Source organism: Natator depressus, chromosome 27 (genome assembly GCF_965152275.1).
Source record: "Natator depressus isolate rNatDep1 chromosome 27, rNatDep2.hap1, whole genome shotgun sequence".
Taxonomy (NCBI): domain Eukaryota; kingdom Metazoa; phylum Chordata; order Testudines; family Cheloniidae; genus Natator; species Natator depressus.
The window spans coordinates 3,049,571-3,067,605 of NC_134260.1; the positions used below are offsets into that span (position 1 = coordinate 3,049,571).

Here is an 18,035-nt window from a genome sequence, read left to right on the forward strand (position 1 = left end):
TAGACAGACATTTGCTGGTAGGTTGTCATAGACTCATAGAAGATTAGGGTTAGAAGAGACCTCAGGAGGTCATCTAGTTCAACCCCCTGCTCAAAGCAGGACCAACCCCAACTAAATCATCCCAGCCAGGGCTTTGTCAAGCCAGGCCTTAAAAACCTCTAAGGAGGGAGATTCCACCACCTCCCTAGGTAACCCATTCCAGTGCTTCACCACCCTCCTAGTGAAATAGTGTTTCCTAATATCCAACCTAGACCTCCCCCACGGCAACTTGAGACCATTGCTCCTTGTTCTGTCATTGGTCACCACTGAGAACAGCTGAGCTCCATCTTCTTTGGAACCCCCCTTCAGGTAGTTGAAGGCTGCTATCAAATCCTCCCTCACTCTTCTCTCCGGCAGACTAAAGGCATTGCTACACTTGCAGATGTAGAGCACTTTGAGTTAAACCAGTCTTCGTAGAGCGCAGTAGGGAAAGCGCTGTAGTCTGTCCACACTGACAGCTTCAAGTGCACTGGTGTGGCCACATTTGCGGCACTTGCAGTGGCATTGGGAGTGGCGCAGTATGGGCAGCTATCCCAGCAGGCAAGTGGCTTTGTGGAGTGTGACAGGGAGTGTGTTGTGTGTATGTGGGGGGGGGGGAAGAGTGGGTTTTTGGGGGACTGAGAGCATGTCATCATGCTGTCTTGTAAGTTCAGACAGCAGCAGACCTCCCTTTCCCCCCGCCTCTCTCTCTCTCTCTCTCTCTCTCACAGCATTCCACAGTAATGGTTGCTTTGTCTCAGAGGAGATAAGCAGCCGGCTGTCAGAAACGGAGCTTTCAACGGGCATTTCCGCATGCCTACAGCCGATTCCAAACAATGACAAGAGTGGCCACTTGACTTAAGGGGATTATGGGACGTTTCCGGAGGCTGATCAGAACGCAGTAAAGCAACACCTCGTTCTCACTGGCGCCGCGGCACTCCAGCGGGGGCACAGCAAACGTTATTCCACTCGCTGAGGTGGAGTACCAGCAGCACTGTAGCCGCAGAGTCAGAGCGCTCTGCATGCCTTGCTAGTGTGGATGGGTAGTGAGCTAGTGCGCCTGCGCCTCCTTTATTGCGCTGTAACTCGCAAGTGTAGCCAAGCCCTAAATAACCCCAGTTCCCTCAGCCTCTCCTCGTAAATCATGTGCCCCAGCCCCCTAATCATTTTTGTTGCCCTCCGCTGGACTCTCTCCAATTTATCCACATCCCTTCTGTAGTGGGGGAACCAAAACTGGACACAATACTCCAGATGTGGCCTCACCAGTGCTGAATAGAGGGGAATAATCACTTCCCTTGATCTGCTGGCAATGCTCCTACTAATGCAGCCCAATATGCTGTTAGCATTCTTGGCAACAAGGGCACAGTCTTGACTCATACCCAGCTTCGCGTCCACTGGTCGTTTTCTGCAGAACTGCCGAATAGCCAGTCGGTCCCCAGCCTGTGGCAGTGCATGGGATTCTTTCTTCCTAAGTGCAGGACTCTGCACTTGTCCTTGTTGAACCTCATCAGATTTCTTTTGGACCAATCCTCCAATTTGTCTAGGTCATGCTGGACCCTATCCCTACTTTCCAGCATATCTACCTCTCCCCCCAGCTTAGTGTCACCCGCGAACTTGCTGAGGGTGCAATCCATCCCGTCATCCAGATCATTGATGAAGATGTTGAACAAAACTGGCCCCAGGACAGACCCCTGGGGCACTCCGCTTGATACCGGCTGCCAGCTAGACATCGAGCCATTGATCATTACCTGTTGAGCCTGACAATCTAGCTTATAGTCCATTCATCCAATCCATGCATTTTTAACTTGCTGGCAAGAATACTGTGGGAGACCGTATCAAAAGTTTTGCTAAAGTCAAGCTAAGTCACGTCCACCACTTTCCCCATATCCACAGAGCCAGTTATCTCATCATAGAACGCAATCAGGTTGGTCAGGCATGACTTGCCCTTTATGAATCCATGTTGACTGTTCCTGATCACCTTCCTCTCCTCCAAGTGTTTCAAAATGGATTCCTTGAGGACATGCGCCATGATTTTTCCAGGGGCAGAGGTCTGTAGTTCCCCAGATTCTCCACCTTTCCTTTTTTAAAGATGGGCACTATATTTGCCTTTTTCCAATCGTCTGGGTCCTTCCCCGATCACCACGAGTTTTCAGAGATAATGGCCAATAGCTCTGCAATCACATTTGCATCCGGCCCTATGGACTTGTGCACGTCCAGCTTTTTCAAGCAGATGCTATTAATAAAGTGACTGATGTTACAAAAAGTGTGTGACGATGTGACGCAGCAGGGAGGGGGGAGTGTTGACCTGGGAATGTGCCCTGGGGACGGGAGACCTGAGAGCCTGTCACCTGAGCCAGGAGGGGGAGGGGGAGGTAACACCTCTGCCCAGGAATGTGGACGGAGGCTGCAGCAGGGAACCTGCTCGGTGGGTTTAGTTTCAGTTTGGGGCTGGGTGGAGGAACACAGGGAACCCCAGGGCTGGGGTCTAAGCTCCCTGCTCCCCCAGAAGGACTTCACTGAGGGGTCCTGGGTGTACCCACAAGCTCTGTTTTGGACTGTGTTCCTGTTGTCCAATAAACCTTCTGTTTTACTGGCTGGCTGAGAGTCTCAGTGAATCCCAGGAAGAGGGGTGCAGGGCCTGGACTCCCCCACACTCCGTGACAACTGGTGGCAGCGGTGGGATCTACTGCACCCCGTGAACGGCGCTTCCTGCAGTAAGTGACTGGGGAACAGTAAAACGAAGGGGGATTGACGGGGACCAGGCGTGCTGAAGATTCAGAGAGAGACGGTTTCAGGGGGCGGTTAACCCCTGGGAGTGTGTGACCAGAGAGAAGGACTTTTGCAGTAACAGGGTCCCCCGGGGGATTGCAGCGAGCGGTCCCAGGGGCGGAGGAGTCTGCAGCTCGACCCTGGCAAAGAGGTGGTGACCTCAAGAAGGACTGGCACACTAGGGGCTTTTCCTGGAAACCGTGGACAGCTGCCCGGCCTGCGAGTGGCCAGCCGGGAGATGTACGCTAAACGCCTTAAGAGAAACCTGGTGGAGCTGTGCAGGCAGAGGGGGCTGCGCGTCGGGAGGTCCACCAAGGAACAGCTGATTGCCCAGCTGGAGGAGAGGGATCGCTTGGATGACCCGATCCCTGTCCCTGAGGGAAGCCGCCCGGCGGACGCAGCGTGGGCCCTGGGGCCTGACCAGGCTGGGAGGGGTCAGACTGCTGCCCAGGACACCCCGAGACCCTTCCTACCTATGCCTGGGGGAGGGGTTGTGGGAAGCCCAGCGAATACCGAGGGCCCCCTGACCCCAGCAGCCAGCAGGGGATCCTCCCAGCGGAGCTCCCCATCCCTGGAGCGGATGCGGCTGGAATGGGAGAGGGAGAGGAAAATGAGGGAGCTGGAGGATCATGAAAAACAACGTCAACATGAGGAGAAACAACGTCAACATGAGCAGGCGGAGAAGGAGAAACAACGTCAACATGAGCAGGAGGAGAAGGAGAAACAACGTCAACATGAGCAGGAGGAGAAGGAGAAACAACGTCAACATGAGCGTCAGGAGAAGGAGAGGGAGCGTCAGGAGAAGGAGAGGGAGCGTCAACATGAGCAGCAGGAGAAGGAGAAACAAAGACAGCGTGAACTGGAGCTGGCCAGGCTGAGGAGCAGTGGGGCCCCGGCTGCGGTGAGTGAGGGGGGACCCAAGACTGCAAGGAGCTTTGATAAGTGCTTCCTGGCCCAGCGGAAGGAGGGGGAGGACATGGATAGCTTCCTGACGGCCTTTGAGAATGCCTGCGAGCTGCACAGGGTTGACCCTGCAGACAGGCTCCAGTTCCTCACCCCCTTACTGGACCCCAAAGCCGTGGAGGTCTACAGCCGGATGACAGGGGCAGAGGCAGGGGACTATGAACTGTTCAAACAGGCCCTGCTCCGTGAGTTTGGGCTGACCCCCGAGATGTACCGGAGAAGGTTCCGGAGTCAGCGTAAAACGCCTGAGGTCACCTACCTACAACTGGTCAACAGGATGCAGGGATATGCCCGCAAGTGGACAGCGGGGGCCCAAACTAAAGAGGACCTGCTTGACCTGTTTGTACTGGAGCACCTGTATGAACAGTGCCCTTCCGACCTGAGGCTGTGGCTGGTGGACAAAAAGCTCGCGAACCCCCAGCATGCAGGGCAGCTGGCCGACGAGTTTGTGAACAGTCGGTCAGGGGGTAGCCGGGAGGAGTCCCAAAAGAACAGGCCCCCCCCGATGCAGAGAGAGAGTCACCATGGGGCCTCTCAGCGGGGAAATAGGGAGAACCCCCTCCAAAGGGGAACGCCTGGTGTCGGGCCCCTCCGACCCGTTCGAGGGGACCAACGTGACCTGAGCTGCTATCACTGTGGCCAGAGAGGCCACGTACGGGCCCAGTGCCCCGGGCTCCGGGACAAACTGAGCAGACCCAACCTACCCAGGGTTAACTGGGTAGGGACTCAGCTGGACGAGGGGCAGGCGACCCAGGAAAGGGGGGCTACCAGTTTGCCACCTGCTCAGGAGGGAAGAGTACCCCCAGCCAGCCCCGCCAGAGGGCTGGAGGCTCTGGACTCAGGGTGCTCGGTTTACAGGGTGGGTGCGGGGCTGTCCCTCCGGAGAGAGTGCCTTGTTCCCCTGGAGGTGGATGGGAGGAAGGTCAATGGATACTGGGATACGGGCGCGGAGGTGACGCTGGCCCGGCCCGAGGTGGTGGCCCCAGATCGGGTGGTGCCCAACACCTACCTGACCCTGACGGGGGTGGGCGGGACCCCATTTAAGGTGCCCGTGGCAAGGGTACACCTGAAATGGGGGACCAAGGAGGGCCCCAAGGATGTGGGGGTACACCACCATTTGCCCACTGAAGTTTTGATGGGGGGGGACCTAGAGGACTGGCCAAGCGACCCCCAGACCGCCCTGGTTGTGACCCGTAGCCAGAGCCGGCGAGGGGTACTGCGACCTGACCCTGGGGAGGGTACCACACTGGAGGCGCGAGACCCTACTCGGGTGGGGAGGGAGCGCCGAGGGGCACGGCTCAGAGAGGCTGCGGCCTCAGACCTGGCCACGGAGGGGGAACCGGGCCCCATCCCTTCCCCAGCCGCTGAGTTCCAGGCCGATTTGAGGAAAGATCCCTCCTTGCAGAAGCTCAGGGACCTGGCCGACCTCAGTGAGGGACGGACCATGAGGAGAGGCTGCCAGGAGAGGTTCCTGTGGGAGAAGGGGTTCCTGTACCGAGAATGGGCTCCCCCAGGGGAAGGGGAGTCCTGTGGGATCAGGAGGCAGCTGGTGGTCCCCCAGAAGTACCGCCGCAAGCTCCTGTCCCTGGCCCATGACATCCCCCTCGCAGGGCACCAGGGAATCCGGCGCACCCGGCAGAGGTTGCTACAGAACTTTTACTGGCCCGGGGTCTTTACCACGGTCCGGCAGTATTGCCGATCCTGTGACCCCTGTCAGAGGGTGGGGAAGGCCCGGGACAAGGGGAAAGCGGCGTTGAGACCTTTGCCCATCATAGAGGAGCCTTTCCAGAAGGTGGCCATGGACATCGTGGGGCCTCTCAGCAAGACGACCTGGTCGGGGAAGAAATACATTCTGGTGGTGGTAGATTTCGCCACCCGCTACCCCGAGGCAGTGCCCTTAGCTTCCATTGAAGCAGACACCGTGGCAGATGCGCTCCTGACCATTTTCAGCCGAGTGGGGTTCCCCAGGGAAGTCTTGACAGACCAAGGCTCCAACTTCATGTCGGCCCTGCTCCGGTGCTTGTGGGAGAAATGTGGGGTCCGGCATGACTGGGCCTCAGCGTATCACCCCCAGTCCAATGGGCTGGTGGAGAGGTTTAACGGGACGCTAAAGATGATGCTGAAAACCTTTATGAACCAGCACCCGCGGGATTGGGACAAGTACTTACCTCACCTGCTGTTCGCGTACAGGGAGGTGCCCCAGGAGTCTACCGGATTTTCGCCTTTCGAACTGTTATATGGAAGGAGGGTGAGGGGCCCCCTGGACCTGATGAGAGACGAGTGGGAGGGGAAGGCCACTCCCGATGGAGAGTCAGTGGTGGAATATGTCCTGACCTTCCGAGAGAGACTGGCTGAACTCCTGGGCCTGGCCAGGGAGAATCTGGCCAGAGCCCAGAGGAAGCAGAAGGTCTGGTATGACCGCACGGCGCGGGCCCGTGCCTACGCCACCGGGGATCAGGTGATGGTTCTCATCCCCGTGAGAAAGAACAAACTACAGGCCGCCTGGGAGGGCCCGTTCAAGGTCGTCAAGCAGCTCAATGAGGTAAACTATGTGGTGGAGCTGTCGAACCGGGCCCACCACCGCCGGGTGTACCATGTGAATATGATGAAGCCATATTATGCCAGGGGGAATGTGGTGTTAGCTGTGTGTGGTCAGTGGGAGGAGCAGGGAGATGACCCTTTAGTAGATCTATTCCCTGGGACCAGAGCTGGTTCCCCCCTGGAAACAATCCCCCTCTCGGATCAGCTCACCCCTGCCCAGCAAGCTGAGGTCAGGGGGGTGCTGCATCCGTACCGACAGCTGTTTTCCAACCAGCCTGGACGCACTAATCTGACTGTCCACCGGGTGCAGACAGGGTCGCACCCGCCGATAAGATGCTCCCCCTTCCGAGTCACAGGGAAAACTGCTCAGGACCTGGAAAGAGAGGTCCGGGACATGCTGGCTTTGGGGGTGATCCAGCCATCGGCCAGCCCTTGGGCCTCGCCGGTGGTGCTGGTCCCCAAAAAGGATGGGTCAGTCCGGTTCTGTGTGGACTATCGGAAGCTCAATGCCATCACTGTATCGGATGCCTACCCCATGCCCAGGCCGGACGAGCTCCTAGACAAGCTGGGAGGAGCTCGGTACCTTACCACCATGGACCTTACAAAGGGCTACTGGCAGGTGCCGCTGGATGCAGATGCCCGGCTGAAATCGGCCTTTATCACCCCTCTGGGGCTCTATGAGTTTCTGACCCTGCCTTTCGGCCTCAAGGGAGCGCCGGCCACCTTCCAGCGCCTGGTGGACCAGCTCCTGAGGGGGATGGAGAGTTTTGCCGTGGCGTATATTGACGACATCTGTGTCTTTAGCCAGACCTGGGAGGACCACGTGTCCCAGGTTAGACAAGTGCTGGACCGACTCCAGGGGGCTGGGCTGACTGTCAAAGCGGAGAAGTGCAAGGTGGGGATGGCTGAAGTATCTTACCTGGGCCATCGGGTGGGGAGCGGCCGCCTAAAGCCGGAACCGGCCAAGGTGGAGGTGATCAGAGACTGGCCCGCTCCCCACACCAAAAAGCAGGTCCAAGCCTTTATTGGGATGGCAGGATACTACCGAAGATTTGTGCCCCACTTTAGCGCCATAGCCACCCCCATCACTGAGCTATGCAAGAAGGGGAAGCCAGACAAGGTGGTCTGGACCGAGCAGTGCCAGGAGGCTTTCCGGGCGCTGAAGGAGGCTCTGGTCAGTGGCCCAGTTCTAGCAAACCCAGACTTTGACAAGCCCTTTGTGGTGTTCACCGACGCCTCCGACACGGGACTGGGGGCGGTGTTAATGCAGGAGGATGAAAAGGGGGAGAGACACCCCATCGTGTACCTGAGCAAGAAGTTGCTACCCCGGGAGCAACACTACGCGGCCATCGAGAAGGAGTGCCTGGCCATGGTGTGGGCCCTCAAGAAACTAGAGCCCTATCTCTTCGGGCGACACTTCACCGTGTACACCGACCACTCTCCCCTGACCTGGCTGCACCAGATGAAAGGAGCCAACGCCAAGCTCCTGAGGTGGAGCCTGCTCCTGCAGGATTACGACATGGATGTGGTCCATGTGAAGGGAAGTGCCAACCTGATAGCGGATGCGCTGTCCCGGAGAGGGGGCCCCGAACTTCCCCAGGTCACTGGTCACAGTGACCCCGCTCAGTTCAGTCTCGAAGGGGGGAGAGATGTGACGATGTGACGCAGCAGGGAGGGGGGAGTGTTGACCTGGGAATGTGCCCTGGGGACGGGAGACCTGAGAGCCTGTCACCTGAGCCAGGAGGGGGAGGGGGAGGTAACACCTCTGCCCAGGAATGTGGACGGAGGCTGCAGCAGGGAACCTGCTCGGTGGGTTTAGTTTCAGTTTGGGGCTGGGTGGAGGAACACAGGGAACCCCAGGGCTGGGGTCTAAGCTCCCTGCTCCCCCAGAAGGACTTCACTGAGGGGTCCTGGGTGTACCCACAAGCTCTGTTTTGGACTGTGTTCCTGTTGTCCAATAAACCTTCTGTTTTACTGGCTGGCTGAGAGTCTCAGTGAATCCCAGGAAGAGGGGTGCAGGGCCTGGACTCCCCCACACTCCGTGACAAAGTGCAATGCCGAACTGTGAGTATTTAATCTGAAATCCTTGCCTCTTGCATATTAAAAGCTAGCACCTTTCCCTAATGTTTCCCGAATAAAATAATGGAGGAGCCTAAGCTTTAGACCTGTAAAAGCCAACTGTGTTCGTTTATGACTCTGAGTAAATAATAGTAACTATTAGGTTGCAACCTTCTATCAATTATGAAAGCATGCAGGGAACAATGACTCTAGAGGTGTTGTACCAAAAAAGCCCTGGACATTCTGCTATATAAATAATCCTGAGAAGGTTGCTTGTTTTGTAGAATTAAGATTTACATAGGAACTAGTGTGGGTGTATTGGTTGTGGAAAGAAACTGCAAATTGTTCTTAAAAGCAAATACACCTGGAGTGTAGAGAAGCCAGAGCTGTAGGCTGTGGTAATCTTGCTGCCCTGCTAAGTTTAGCCAGGCCATCCATATTGCTGCCTTGCAGTAAAGTGCATATGACCGTAATCACTTGTCATCTTCTGTTCTTTTAAAATTAGTACTTACCATTCTATTCTAGATTTGACTAACTGAAGGGGAGAATTTATTGGATGTATACCTTATAACTGGCTTCCTTTTAATATTCACATTATCATATGCACATATATGTGGATATGATATTCAGATTCGATCATGAAATCACCTTCAGACATGGGACTGGGAATCAGACCTTGGATCTATTCCCAGCTGATTCACTGTGACATCTTGGGACAAGTCACTTCCTCTTCATGCCTTTAGTTTTGACATCTGTAGAAGTTAGCATGAGTCTCATCTTTACACTGATATAGTGCATTGGATCATAGGATCTCAATGCACTTTACAAAATATTTGTTATTAGACAGTGGTAATATCTTACATTTCTGTTGTACGTTCCATCCTGAGGGAATCCCAAATCACTTTGAAAACAATAAAAATGTGCAAAAAGCAAATATCCAGCTCCAGGGAGGACCTGACAATGGCCTGGTGGTGTGAAGTGTGTGAGGAGGGAACACTTCTGTTCTTTGGGACACCCTCCGACTCTTAGAGAAAGTTCCCCAGGGGATCGCTAAAATTCTTACGGTTTTAAAAAATGGTTTTAATCTTGGATCCTCTGCTGCTTTATCAATTTCAAACTAAAAGCTTCTTAGGCCATTCAGATATCTCCAGATGACCATTTCATCACCCTTTTACCTACTAAGGTGTAGCAATAAAGTGGGGAAACTGTTCCACAGTTCTGTTTCTCAAAGAATGCGGAAAAAATTCACTGCATGCATGCTTATGCTGAATTCTTCCTCTCAAAGAGGGCCTGCAGTAGGAACTGCCAAAGTTACTTCTACATCCGCAGTATGTGCCCAATGACCCTATAGCTAGACTGAGAGGGGTATTTGTTAGGGGACTTATTCCTTCACCTGCTCACTTCCCTGGTCCTTCTCGCATGAACAGAGAGCAACAATACCTGAAGTCCAAGGGTGCAAACAATTCCATGTTTATTGGGGTGAACTTCCAGCAAGCAACGATTCCAATTTCCTTCCTTAGTATCCTCCTTCCCAGCTCTGACACCACAGAACCTTGCCTGTGTCCCTGTTCCCATTCCCCCCTTTAGCAAAACATGATTCCAATTTCCCCACCTGCATTCCCATTCCCCGCTTTTCTTCCTGATTGACTGCAGACTATATAGTAAACCTTGAGTTCCGCTTAGCTATACCTTAACCAATCATTTTACTGTAATTTAACTAACCAATCCTAACATATTGTAACATGATTATTTAACCAGTTATATCCCACCACCTGAATTAGTTTACACCCAGCAAAATTAATTATACAGCAGACAGAAACAATCACAGAACCAGACAGAGATTATACAGACAAACAATAGGGAAATGGGGACTACAGTGACAGAACAACAAAGAAATGAGGATTTCACATCCCAGCTATTGATAAGTGAGTTCTTGCCAGACAGGATGCTATCAAACTGAGTTTCCTTTTACATCTTCTAGGCACTTTGCTTTTGCTGGAGATGATAGGAATACAACCCTGTCCTGATAATGCCTAACAGCCCAATAACACCTTATTTCAGTGTCACCAGTTTGGAATGTAAGGATGTGACCCTATGCTTTCCAGCTTACGGCTGCTTCTGCTGCTTAGCCAGAGGCCTTAGCCTAAGAACAGGGCCTCAGACTGTCACAGTGAGAAAAGGCCTTATACAGGCAGACAGTGATTTTGATTCTTTCTTTCTTTTATACCTCTATAACTAGCTAAATGATAAGCATATACCTAAATTCTTAAAGTATAGGCCTTTGCAGACAGGCCTGAATATCTATATCCTAACAATATTCAACACATCCATTTATTATGTGAGACCCTTGTTAAGTTGCACTGAGTTGGAGAGTCATTGTGAGTGAACACTATGAAAATTAAAAGTAGGGATGCTAAATCATGGACTGTTCTTTTCCTTTTGACAGTTGGAGTTGAGTTTTAATTATGTGATGATACTTAATGCGTTAGAAATTACTTTCTATGTAGTTCTGTTGTTTAATCTCTGGTCAGGTGGGAAGAGTCGTCCATTCTGGGGTATGGATTGGTAGGCATACAGAGGCATGTGGCCCTAGCCTCTGTTTGCCAGAAGCTGGGAATGGCATGACGGGGGATGGATCGCTCGATGGTTACCTGTTCTGTTCATTCCCTCTGGGTCACCTAGCATTGGCCACTGTTGGAGGACAGGATACTGGGCTAAAAGAAATTTGATGAGGTTCAACAAGGACAAGTGCAGAGTCCTGCACTTAAGAAGAAAGAATCCCATGCACCGCTACAGACTGGGAACCGACTGCTAAGCAGCAGTTCTGCAGAAAAGGACCTGGGGATTACAGTGGACGTGAAGCTGCATATGAGTCAGCAGTGGGCCCTTGTTGCCAAGAAGGCCAACGGCACATTGTGCTGTATTAGTAGGAGCACCGCCAGCCGATTGAGGGACGTGATCGTTCCCCTCTGTTCGGCACTGGTGAGGCCTCATCTGGAGTACTGTGTCCAGTTTTGGTCCCCTCACTACCGAAAGGATGTGGACAAATTGGAGAGAGTCCAGCAGAGGGCAACGAAAATGATTAGAGGGCTGTGGCACATGACTTATGAGGAGAGGCTGAGGGAACTGCGCTTATTTAGTCTGCAGAAGAGAAGAGTGAGGGGGGATTTGATAGCAGCCTTCAGCTACCTTCAACTACCTCATAAATGATCTGGAGGATGGTGTGGATTGCACTCTCAGCAAATTTGCGGATGATACTAAACTAGGAGGAGTGGTAGATACGCTGGAGGGCAGAGATAGGATACAGAGGGACCTAGACAAATTGGAGGATTGGGCCAAAAGAAATCTGATGAGGTTCAATAAGGATAAGTGCAGAGTCCTGCACTTAGGACGGAAGAACCCAATGCACCGCTACAGACTAGGGACCGAATGGCTAGGCAGCAGTTCTGCGGAAAAGGACCTAGGGGTTACAGTGGACGAGAAGCTGGATATGAGTCAGCAGTGTGCCCTTGTTGCCAAGAAGGCCAATGGCATTTTGGGATGTATAAGTAGGGGCATAGCGAGCAGATCGAGGGATGTGATCGTTCCCCTCTATTCGACATTGATGAGGCCTCATCTGGAGTACTGTGTCCAGTTTTGGGCCCCACATTACAAGAAGGATGTGGATAAATTGGAGAGAGTCCAGCGAAGGGCAACAAAAATGATTAGGGGTCTGGAACACATGAGTTCTGAGGAGAGGCTGAGGGAACTGGGATTGTTTAGTCTGCAGAAGAGAAGAATGAGGGGGGATTTGATAGCTGCTTTCAACTACCTGAGAGGTGGTTCCAAAGAGGATGGTTCTAGACTATTCTCAGTGGTAGAAGAGGACAGGACAAGGAGTAATGGTGTCAAGTTGCAGTGGGGGAGGTTTAGGTTGGATATTAGGAAAAAAATTTTCACTAGGAGGGTGGTGAAACACTGGAATGTGTTACCTAGGGAGGTGGTGTAATCTCCACCCTTAGGGGTTTTTAAGGCCCAGCTTGAGAAAGCCCTCGCTGGGATGATTTAGTTGGGGATTGGTCCTGCTTTGAGCAGGGGGTTGGACTAGATGACCTCCTGAGGTCCCTTCCAACCCTGATATTCTATGACTCTATGTTTCTAACAGCAGGGGCTGAGAAGGGCATTTTCTATAATTGCTCCTCCCAGCGGCTGGGCCACTGTGGTAATGGGTCCAGGAACTGAGAGGAGGGGGACTGTTTTTCTGTCCTCTTAATGCCTCTGCTGCTGATGCCCAGGTTGTGTGGAATAGGAAATTGACTGACTTGAATGCAGAGAGGGTGAGATGCAGAGCTGGGGGAAGAAAGGACTGGGGGTGTTGCCTGACCTACTGGTTAGGTATTATTTAGAGATTCCAACTCAACATTCTGTTTAGAAGGATTAATTTGTCTCTACATTGGCCACAGTTTTGCAGTTGTTTTCAGAGTGAGGACGTTCATGTATGTGAGGGAGATTTGCATTTAAGGAAGACCTTCTGAATTTATCATAGTTTTATTAGAACAATCAATAATATCACAAACACTACCATGTAGTACAGTAGATAGAGATAATACAAGCATCCAAAACTTGCATATTCACACCATCCTTTGCTGGGGAGTCCTGTAATAGACAAGATGACCCATCCATGGTCCTTGGCCTTGCAGGTTCCAGGAACTCTCCTGGGAGTGCATGGGTCGAGTGCCACCTTTTGTCAGAGTGCATATTAAAATGATTATCATTGGTTTGAGCCTGATTCAGTGCGAGAAGATGGAATACAAACCTCCCATGGCCTGTCCTAGTTCTGAGACATGCCCTTCCCCACTTTCTTCTATGGCTGCTTCTGTGCAGAAAGATCCTGTCATGGTGGTTTTCTGGAGTAACAAACCAGCCTGAGGCCACTAAACTCACTTCATTTGTGCCCTAACCCAGGGTCTGATCTCCTGTTTTATATTTTAAATAAATATATTCTGAGAAGTCCTCTCCGTCCCCCCCAAAAGTGTAGAACAGGGAGTGACCTCCTTTGGGGGGAGGGCTTTTTCTGAATAACTTTACGATTTTCTCACCACCCTCTTCTTGAAAAACAAGCTTCCAGAAGTCGCTAAGATTGTAACTGTGAAAGCTGATGAAAATGATACCTTCCTTCCGTTTTGTACAAAAAGTGTCTCAATCTATAAAGCCATTTATAGCGCTAAAGCTTTTACAGTGTGTTTTGGAATCCTTTCTTGCCAAGCTGTGCCAGTGGTTAAGTACTATGGTTCCTTTATTTTAAAAGGCTAATTAAATCATGGATGCAATCAATGAGTGACAGTATATGGATGCTTACACAAAGTTACTGTGAAGAATAAGTTGACATTAAACATAATTGAGATCAGGGAGCTTTAGAGTGATAGGCAGAGGCAACTCGTGGAGGGGCCACGTTCCCCCTTCCCCAGGTTTCTGCCAGGGTTTGCTGGCCAGCCCCCCTCCCTGTGTGGCAGCTGCTGGAGCTGGCGAGCTGTGGTGTGGGGAGAGGCAGCAGCAAAAAGCTGGGAGCTGCAGGGAGGGGCTGCTGAAGGTAAGGGGCGTGTGACTCAAGCTATTGGGGGGGGGGGGAAGGCAAACCTTTACATTATTCCCCTCCACTATCAGCAGGTACCCCACTCATCTCTGGTGATAAGGTGACTGCAGTAATATCTTTTATTGGACCAACTTCTTTTGGAGGGGGGGAGAGAGAGAGAAAGGGGCTTTTGAGTTACATAGAGCTTTGCTTCAGATCTGGGAAAAGTAGTGGAACAGATCCTTCAGCATATGTAGTTAGCACATATTTCAAGAGACCATTCAAGGTAAAAAGAACAGGAGGACTTGTGGCACCTTAGAGACTAACAAATTTATTAGAGCATAAGCTTTCGTGGGCTACAGCCCACTTCATCGGATGCATAGAATGGAACATATAGTTTATATATATATAAACTATATGTTCCATTTTACTTACACACACACACACACAAGTTGGAAGTTATCATACAAACTGTGAGAGGCTAATTAGTTAAGATGAGCTATTATCAGCAGGAGAAAAAACTTTTGTAGTGATACTCAAGATGGCCCATTTAGACAGTTGACAAGAAGGTGTGAGGATACTTAACTTAGGGAAATAGATTCAATATGTGTAATGACCCAGCCACTCCCAGTCTCTATTCAAACCCAAGTTAATGGGATCTAGTTTGCATGTTAATTCAAGCTCAGCAGTTTCTCATTGGAGTCTGTTTTTGAAGCTTTTCTGTTGCAAAATTGCCACTCTTAAATCTTTTACTGAATGGCCAGCAAGGTTGAAGTGTTCTCCTACCGGTTTTTGAATGTTATGATTCCTGATGTCAGATTTGTGTCCATTTATTCTTTTGCGTAGAGACTGTCCGGTTTGGCCAATATACATGGCAGAGGGGCATTGCTGGCACATGATGGCATATATCACATTGGTAGATGTGCAGGTGAACGAGCCCCTGATGGCGTGGCTAATGTGATTAGGTCCTATGATGGTGTCACTTGAATAAATATGTGGACAGAGTTGGCATTGGGCTTTGTTGCAAGATAGGTTCCTGGGTTAGTGTTTTTGTTGTGTGGTTGCTGGTGAGTAGTTGCTTCAGGTTGAAGGGCTCTCTGTAAGTGAGGACTGGTCTTTCTCCCAAGATCTGTGAGAGTGAGGGATTGTCCTTCAGGATAGGTTGTAGATCCTTGATGATGCACTGGAGAGGTTTTAGTTGGGGGCTGAAGGTGATGGCTAGTGGCGTTCTGTTACTTTCTTTGTTGGGCCTGTACTGGAATAGATGACTTCTGGGTATTCTTCTGGCTCTCTCAATCTGTTTCTTCACTTCAGCAGGTGGGTGTTGTAGTTGTAAGAATGCTTGATAGAGATCTTGTAGGTGTTTGTCTCTGTCTTAGGGATTGGAGCAAATGTGGCTGTATCATAGAGCTTGGCTGTAGACAATGGGTCGTGTGGTGTGATCTGGATGAAAGCTGGAGGCATGTAGGTAAGTATAGCGGTCAGTAGGTTTCCGGTATAGGATGGTGTTTATGTGGACCATCACTTATTAGCACAGTAGTGTCCAGGAAATGGGCCGCTTGTGTGGATTGGTCTTGGCTGAGGTTGATGGTGGGATTCCTCAAGGGCTTCTTTTCCATAGGACCAGATGATGAAGATGTCATCAATGTAGTGCAAGTAGAGTAGGGGTGTTAGGGGACGAGAGCTGAGGAAGCGTTGTTCTAAGTCAGCCATAAAAATGTTAGCATACTATGGGGCCATAGCAGTGCCGCTGACTTGAAGGTCTCCATTGTCTCCACATGTGAAATAGTTATGGGTGAGGACAAAGTCACAAAGTTCAGCCACCAGGTTTGCCATGATATTATCGGGGATACTGTTCCTGATGGCTTGTAGTCCATCTTTGTGTGGAATGTTGGTGTAGAGGGCTTCCACATCCATAGAGGCCAGGAGGGTGTTTACACATATTGAATCTATTTCCTTAAGTTAAGTATCCTCACACCTTCTTGTCAACTGTCTAAATGGGCCATCTTGATTATCACTACAAAAGTTTTTTCTCCTGCTGATAATAGCTCATCTTAACTAATTAGCCTCTCACAGTTTGTATGGTAACTTCCAACTTACCTGTGTGTGTATATATATGTTCCATTCTGTGCATCCGATGAAGTGGGCTGTAGCCCATGAAAGCTTATGCTCTAATAAATTTTTTAGTCTCTAAGGTGCCACAAGTACTCCTGTTCTTTTTGTGGATGCAGACTAACATGGCTGCTACTCTGAAACCATTCAAGGTAAAGTGGCCCATTAACACCCCTCCAATCCTGGGAGGGGGGAAAGGCAGTAGATCTGGGTGGCCAAACAAACAATGGCTCATGAGCCGCATGCGGCTCTTTTACAGTTAAAGGACAGCTCGCAGAGCCCCCCACATTTTCCACCTACTAGACAGTGGAAGGGGGGTGCTTGGAACCTCTGCCTTGCAGCAGGTTGGTGAGGTGGGGGCTTCTGCACAGTGGGGAGGGGAGTCTTGGGGCTTCAGCCCTGTGCGGCACGCCTGCCAGGGCATGGGGCTTCAGCAGGAGCGGGGCTGAAACCCCAAGCCCCGGCAGGCTCCTCCCGAGGGGCCAGAGCTCCAACCCCAGGCAGGTGTGCCCTGGCTCTTGAACGTCTGAATATTGTCATATTCAGCTTGGCGGGTCAGTAAGTTCATCCCTTGTGTTGTTGAAATTGCCTCCCTTGGTTGTTGTAATAAGCCATAAATCCATTGTCTCTATTCAGTCCATGATTTTTAGTGTCTAGTAGAGTGATGAATTTAAACTCCCAGGTTCATCTTTTGAAAGTGTTGTGCAGATTTCCTTTCCTCAATCTCAAAGGGGCCCTGCACCCATGTGGAGCCTGATTCAAGTCCGTGACTTCAGTGCAGCTCTGCAGAGGCATACTCCTGCTTATATTGTATTGCAGGACTGGTGCCTTAGTTTTTCCATCACAGAAGTTGAATGAAATCTAAGAATTGTTACTCATGATTTCTCATAACATTGGAATCAAAATAAAATGCTGGTCTTTCTCTTCTAGGCATGTAGTTGTGAGGACTTCTCCAAACCACAGATACATTTTCACGTTGAGAACCCATTCATCAGTTGTTCCAGGCAGTATCGCGTTCAGCCTGCCCCAGGTATTGTGTGGTCTCACTTTTCCGCTAGGAAGAACGTGGAAGGGCTTTTAAACAAAAGAAGGCATTTGTATCATGTCAGTTTTTTAAAGTTAACAATTTCAACGGAGAAAAAACCCTGTGGATAAATATTAGTGTAAATTAATGCTGTAAGTTTGGGCTTTTGCAATCAGAATTTCAAGAGACCTTTCTGATAGACTGGGCACATTTTCAGTAAAATAAGATGTAAGAGGCATTTTTGGGGAAAAGTAGGTAAAACAATTAGTTTTCATAATTTGAATCTGCTGAATCTGAAAATATTTACCAAGCTGAATTTTGAAAATTTCACTACCTAAATTGGAATTAACAATTTATGAAAAATTTGAAAAATTAGAAATTTTTCAAATTTTTATTCCACTACAAAGAGTTACTGTATATCCTGCACATTGTTAGACAAGCATAATTTAACAGTTCCTACATGTGCCGACACACCCCTTGCATTTACAGGCCCCAGTGCATGCCAGTGTAATATTTCTTCAGCTGCAATGTTGTGATATGCAGTCTTTGATACATCCACAGGTAACAATTTCTGCACAGCTGTCAGGGATTGGCTCTAGTGGCATTAGCTCTTGGGTACCATTTCCCCATTATGTTTGGTCCAACCCATATTCTCTAGTGGGGGTAGTGTGGGATTGTTGTAATTTGCCTGCCTACACTTCATAACTTGCAGGTGAGCTCTTTGAGTGCAGCATAGTGCATCGCTTGTTGGGGGCAGTGCCTCTGTTGTTGACACTTGGAGAACAATATCACCCGGGTCTTGTCGCAGCCCTCCTCATCAGATAAATGGTATATGTTGCAGATGAACTTTTCTGCTGAAAGAAAAGGAGGACTTGTGGCACCTTAGAGACTAACCAATTTATTTGAGCATAAGCTTTCGTGAGCTACAGCTCACTTCATCGGATGCTCAAATAAATTGGTTAGTCTCTAAGGTGCCACAAGTACTCCTTTTCTTTTTGC

At 50.4% G+C, this 18,035-nt stretch overlaps 1 protein-coding gene across 4 annotated transcripts in view; it reads left to right on the plus strand.

Moving 5' to 3' along the window:
- Positions 1-18,035, plus strand: part of NSF (N-ethylmaleimide sensitive factor, vesicle fusing ATPase) — a 181,488-nt gene that overhangs the window by 23,005 nt on the left and 140,448 nt on the right. For all 4 annotated transcript variants that reach the window (XM_074940980.1, XM_074940979.1, XM_074940983.1 and 1 more), the window contains exon 3: positions 16,943-17,042. In XM_074940980.1, the coding sequence (XP_074797081.1) occupies positions 16,943-17,042 (100 nt within the window). The remainder of the gene's footprint in view (positions 1-16,942; positions 17,043-18,035) is intronic.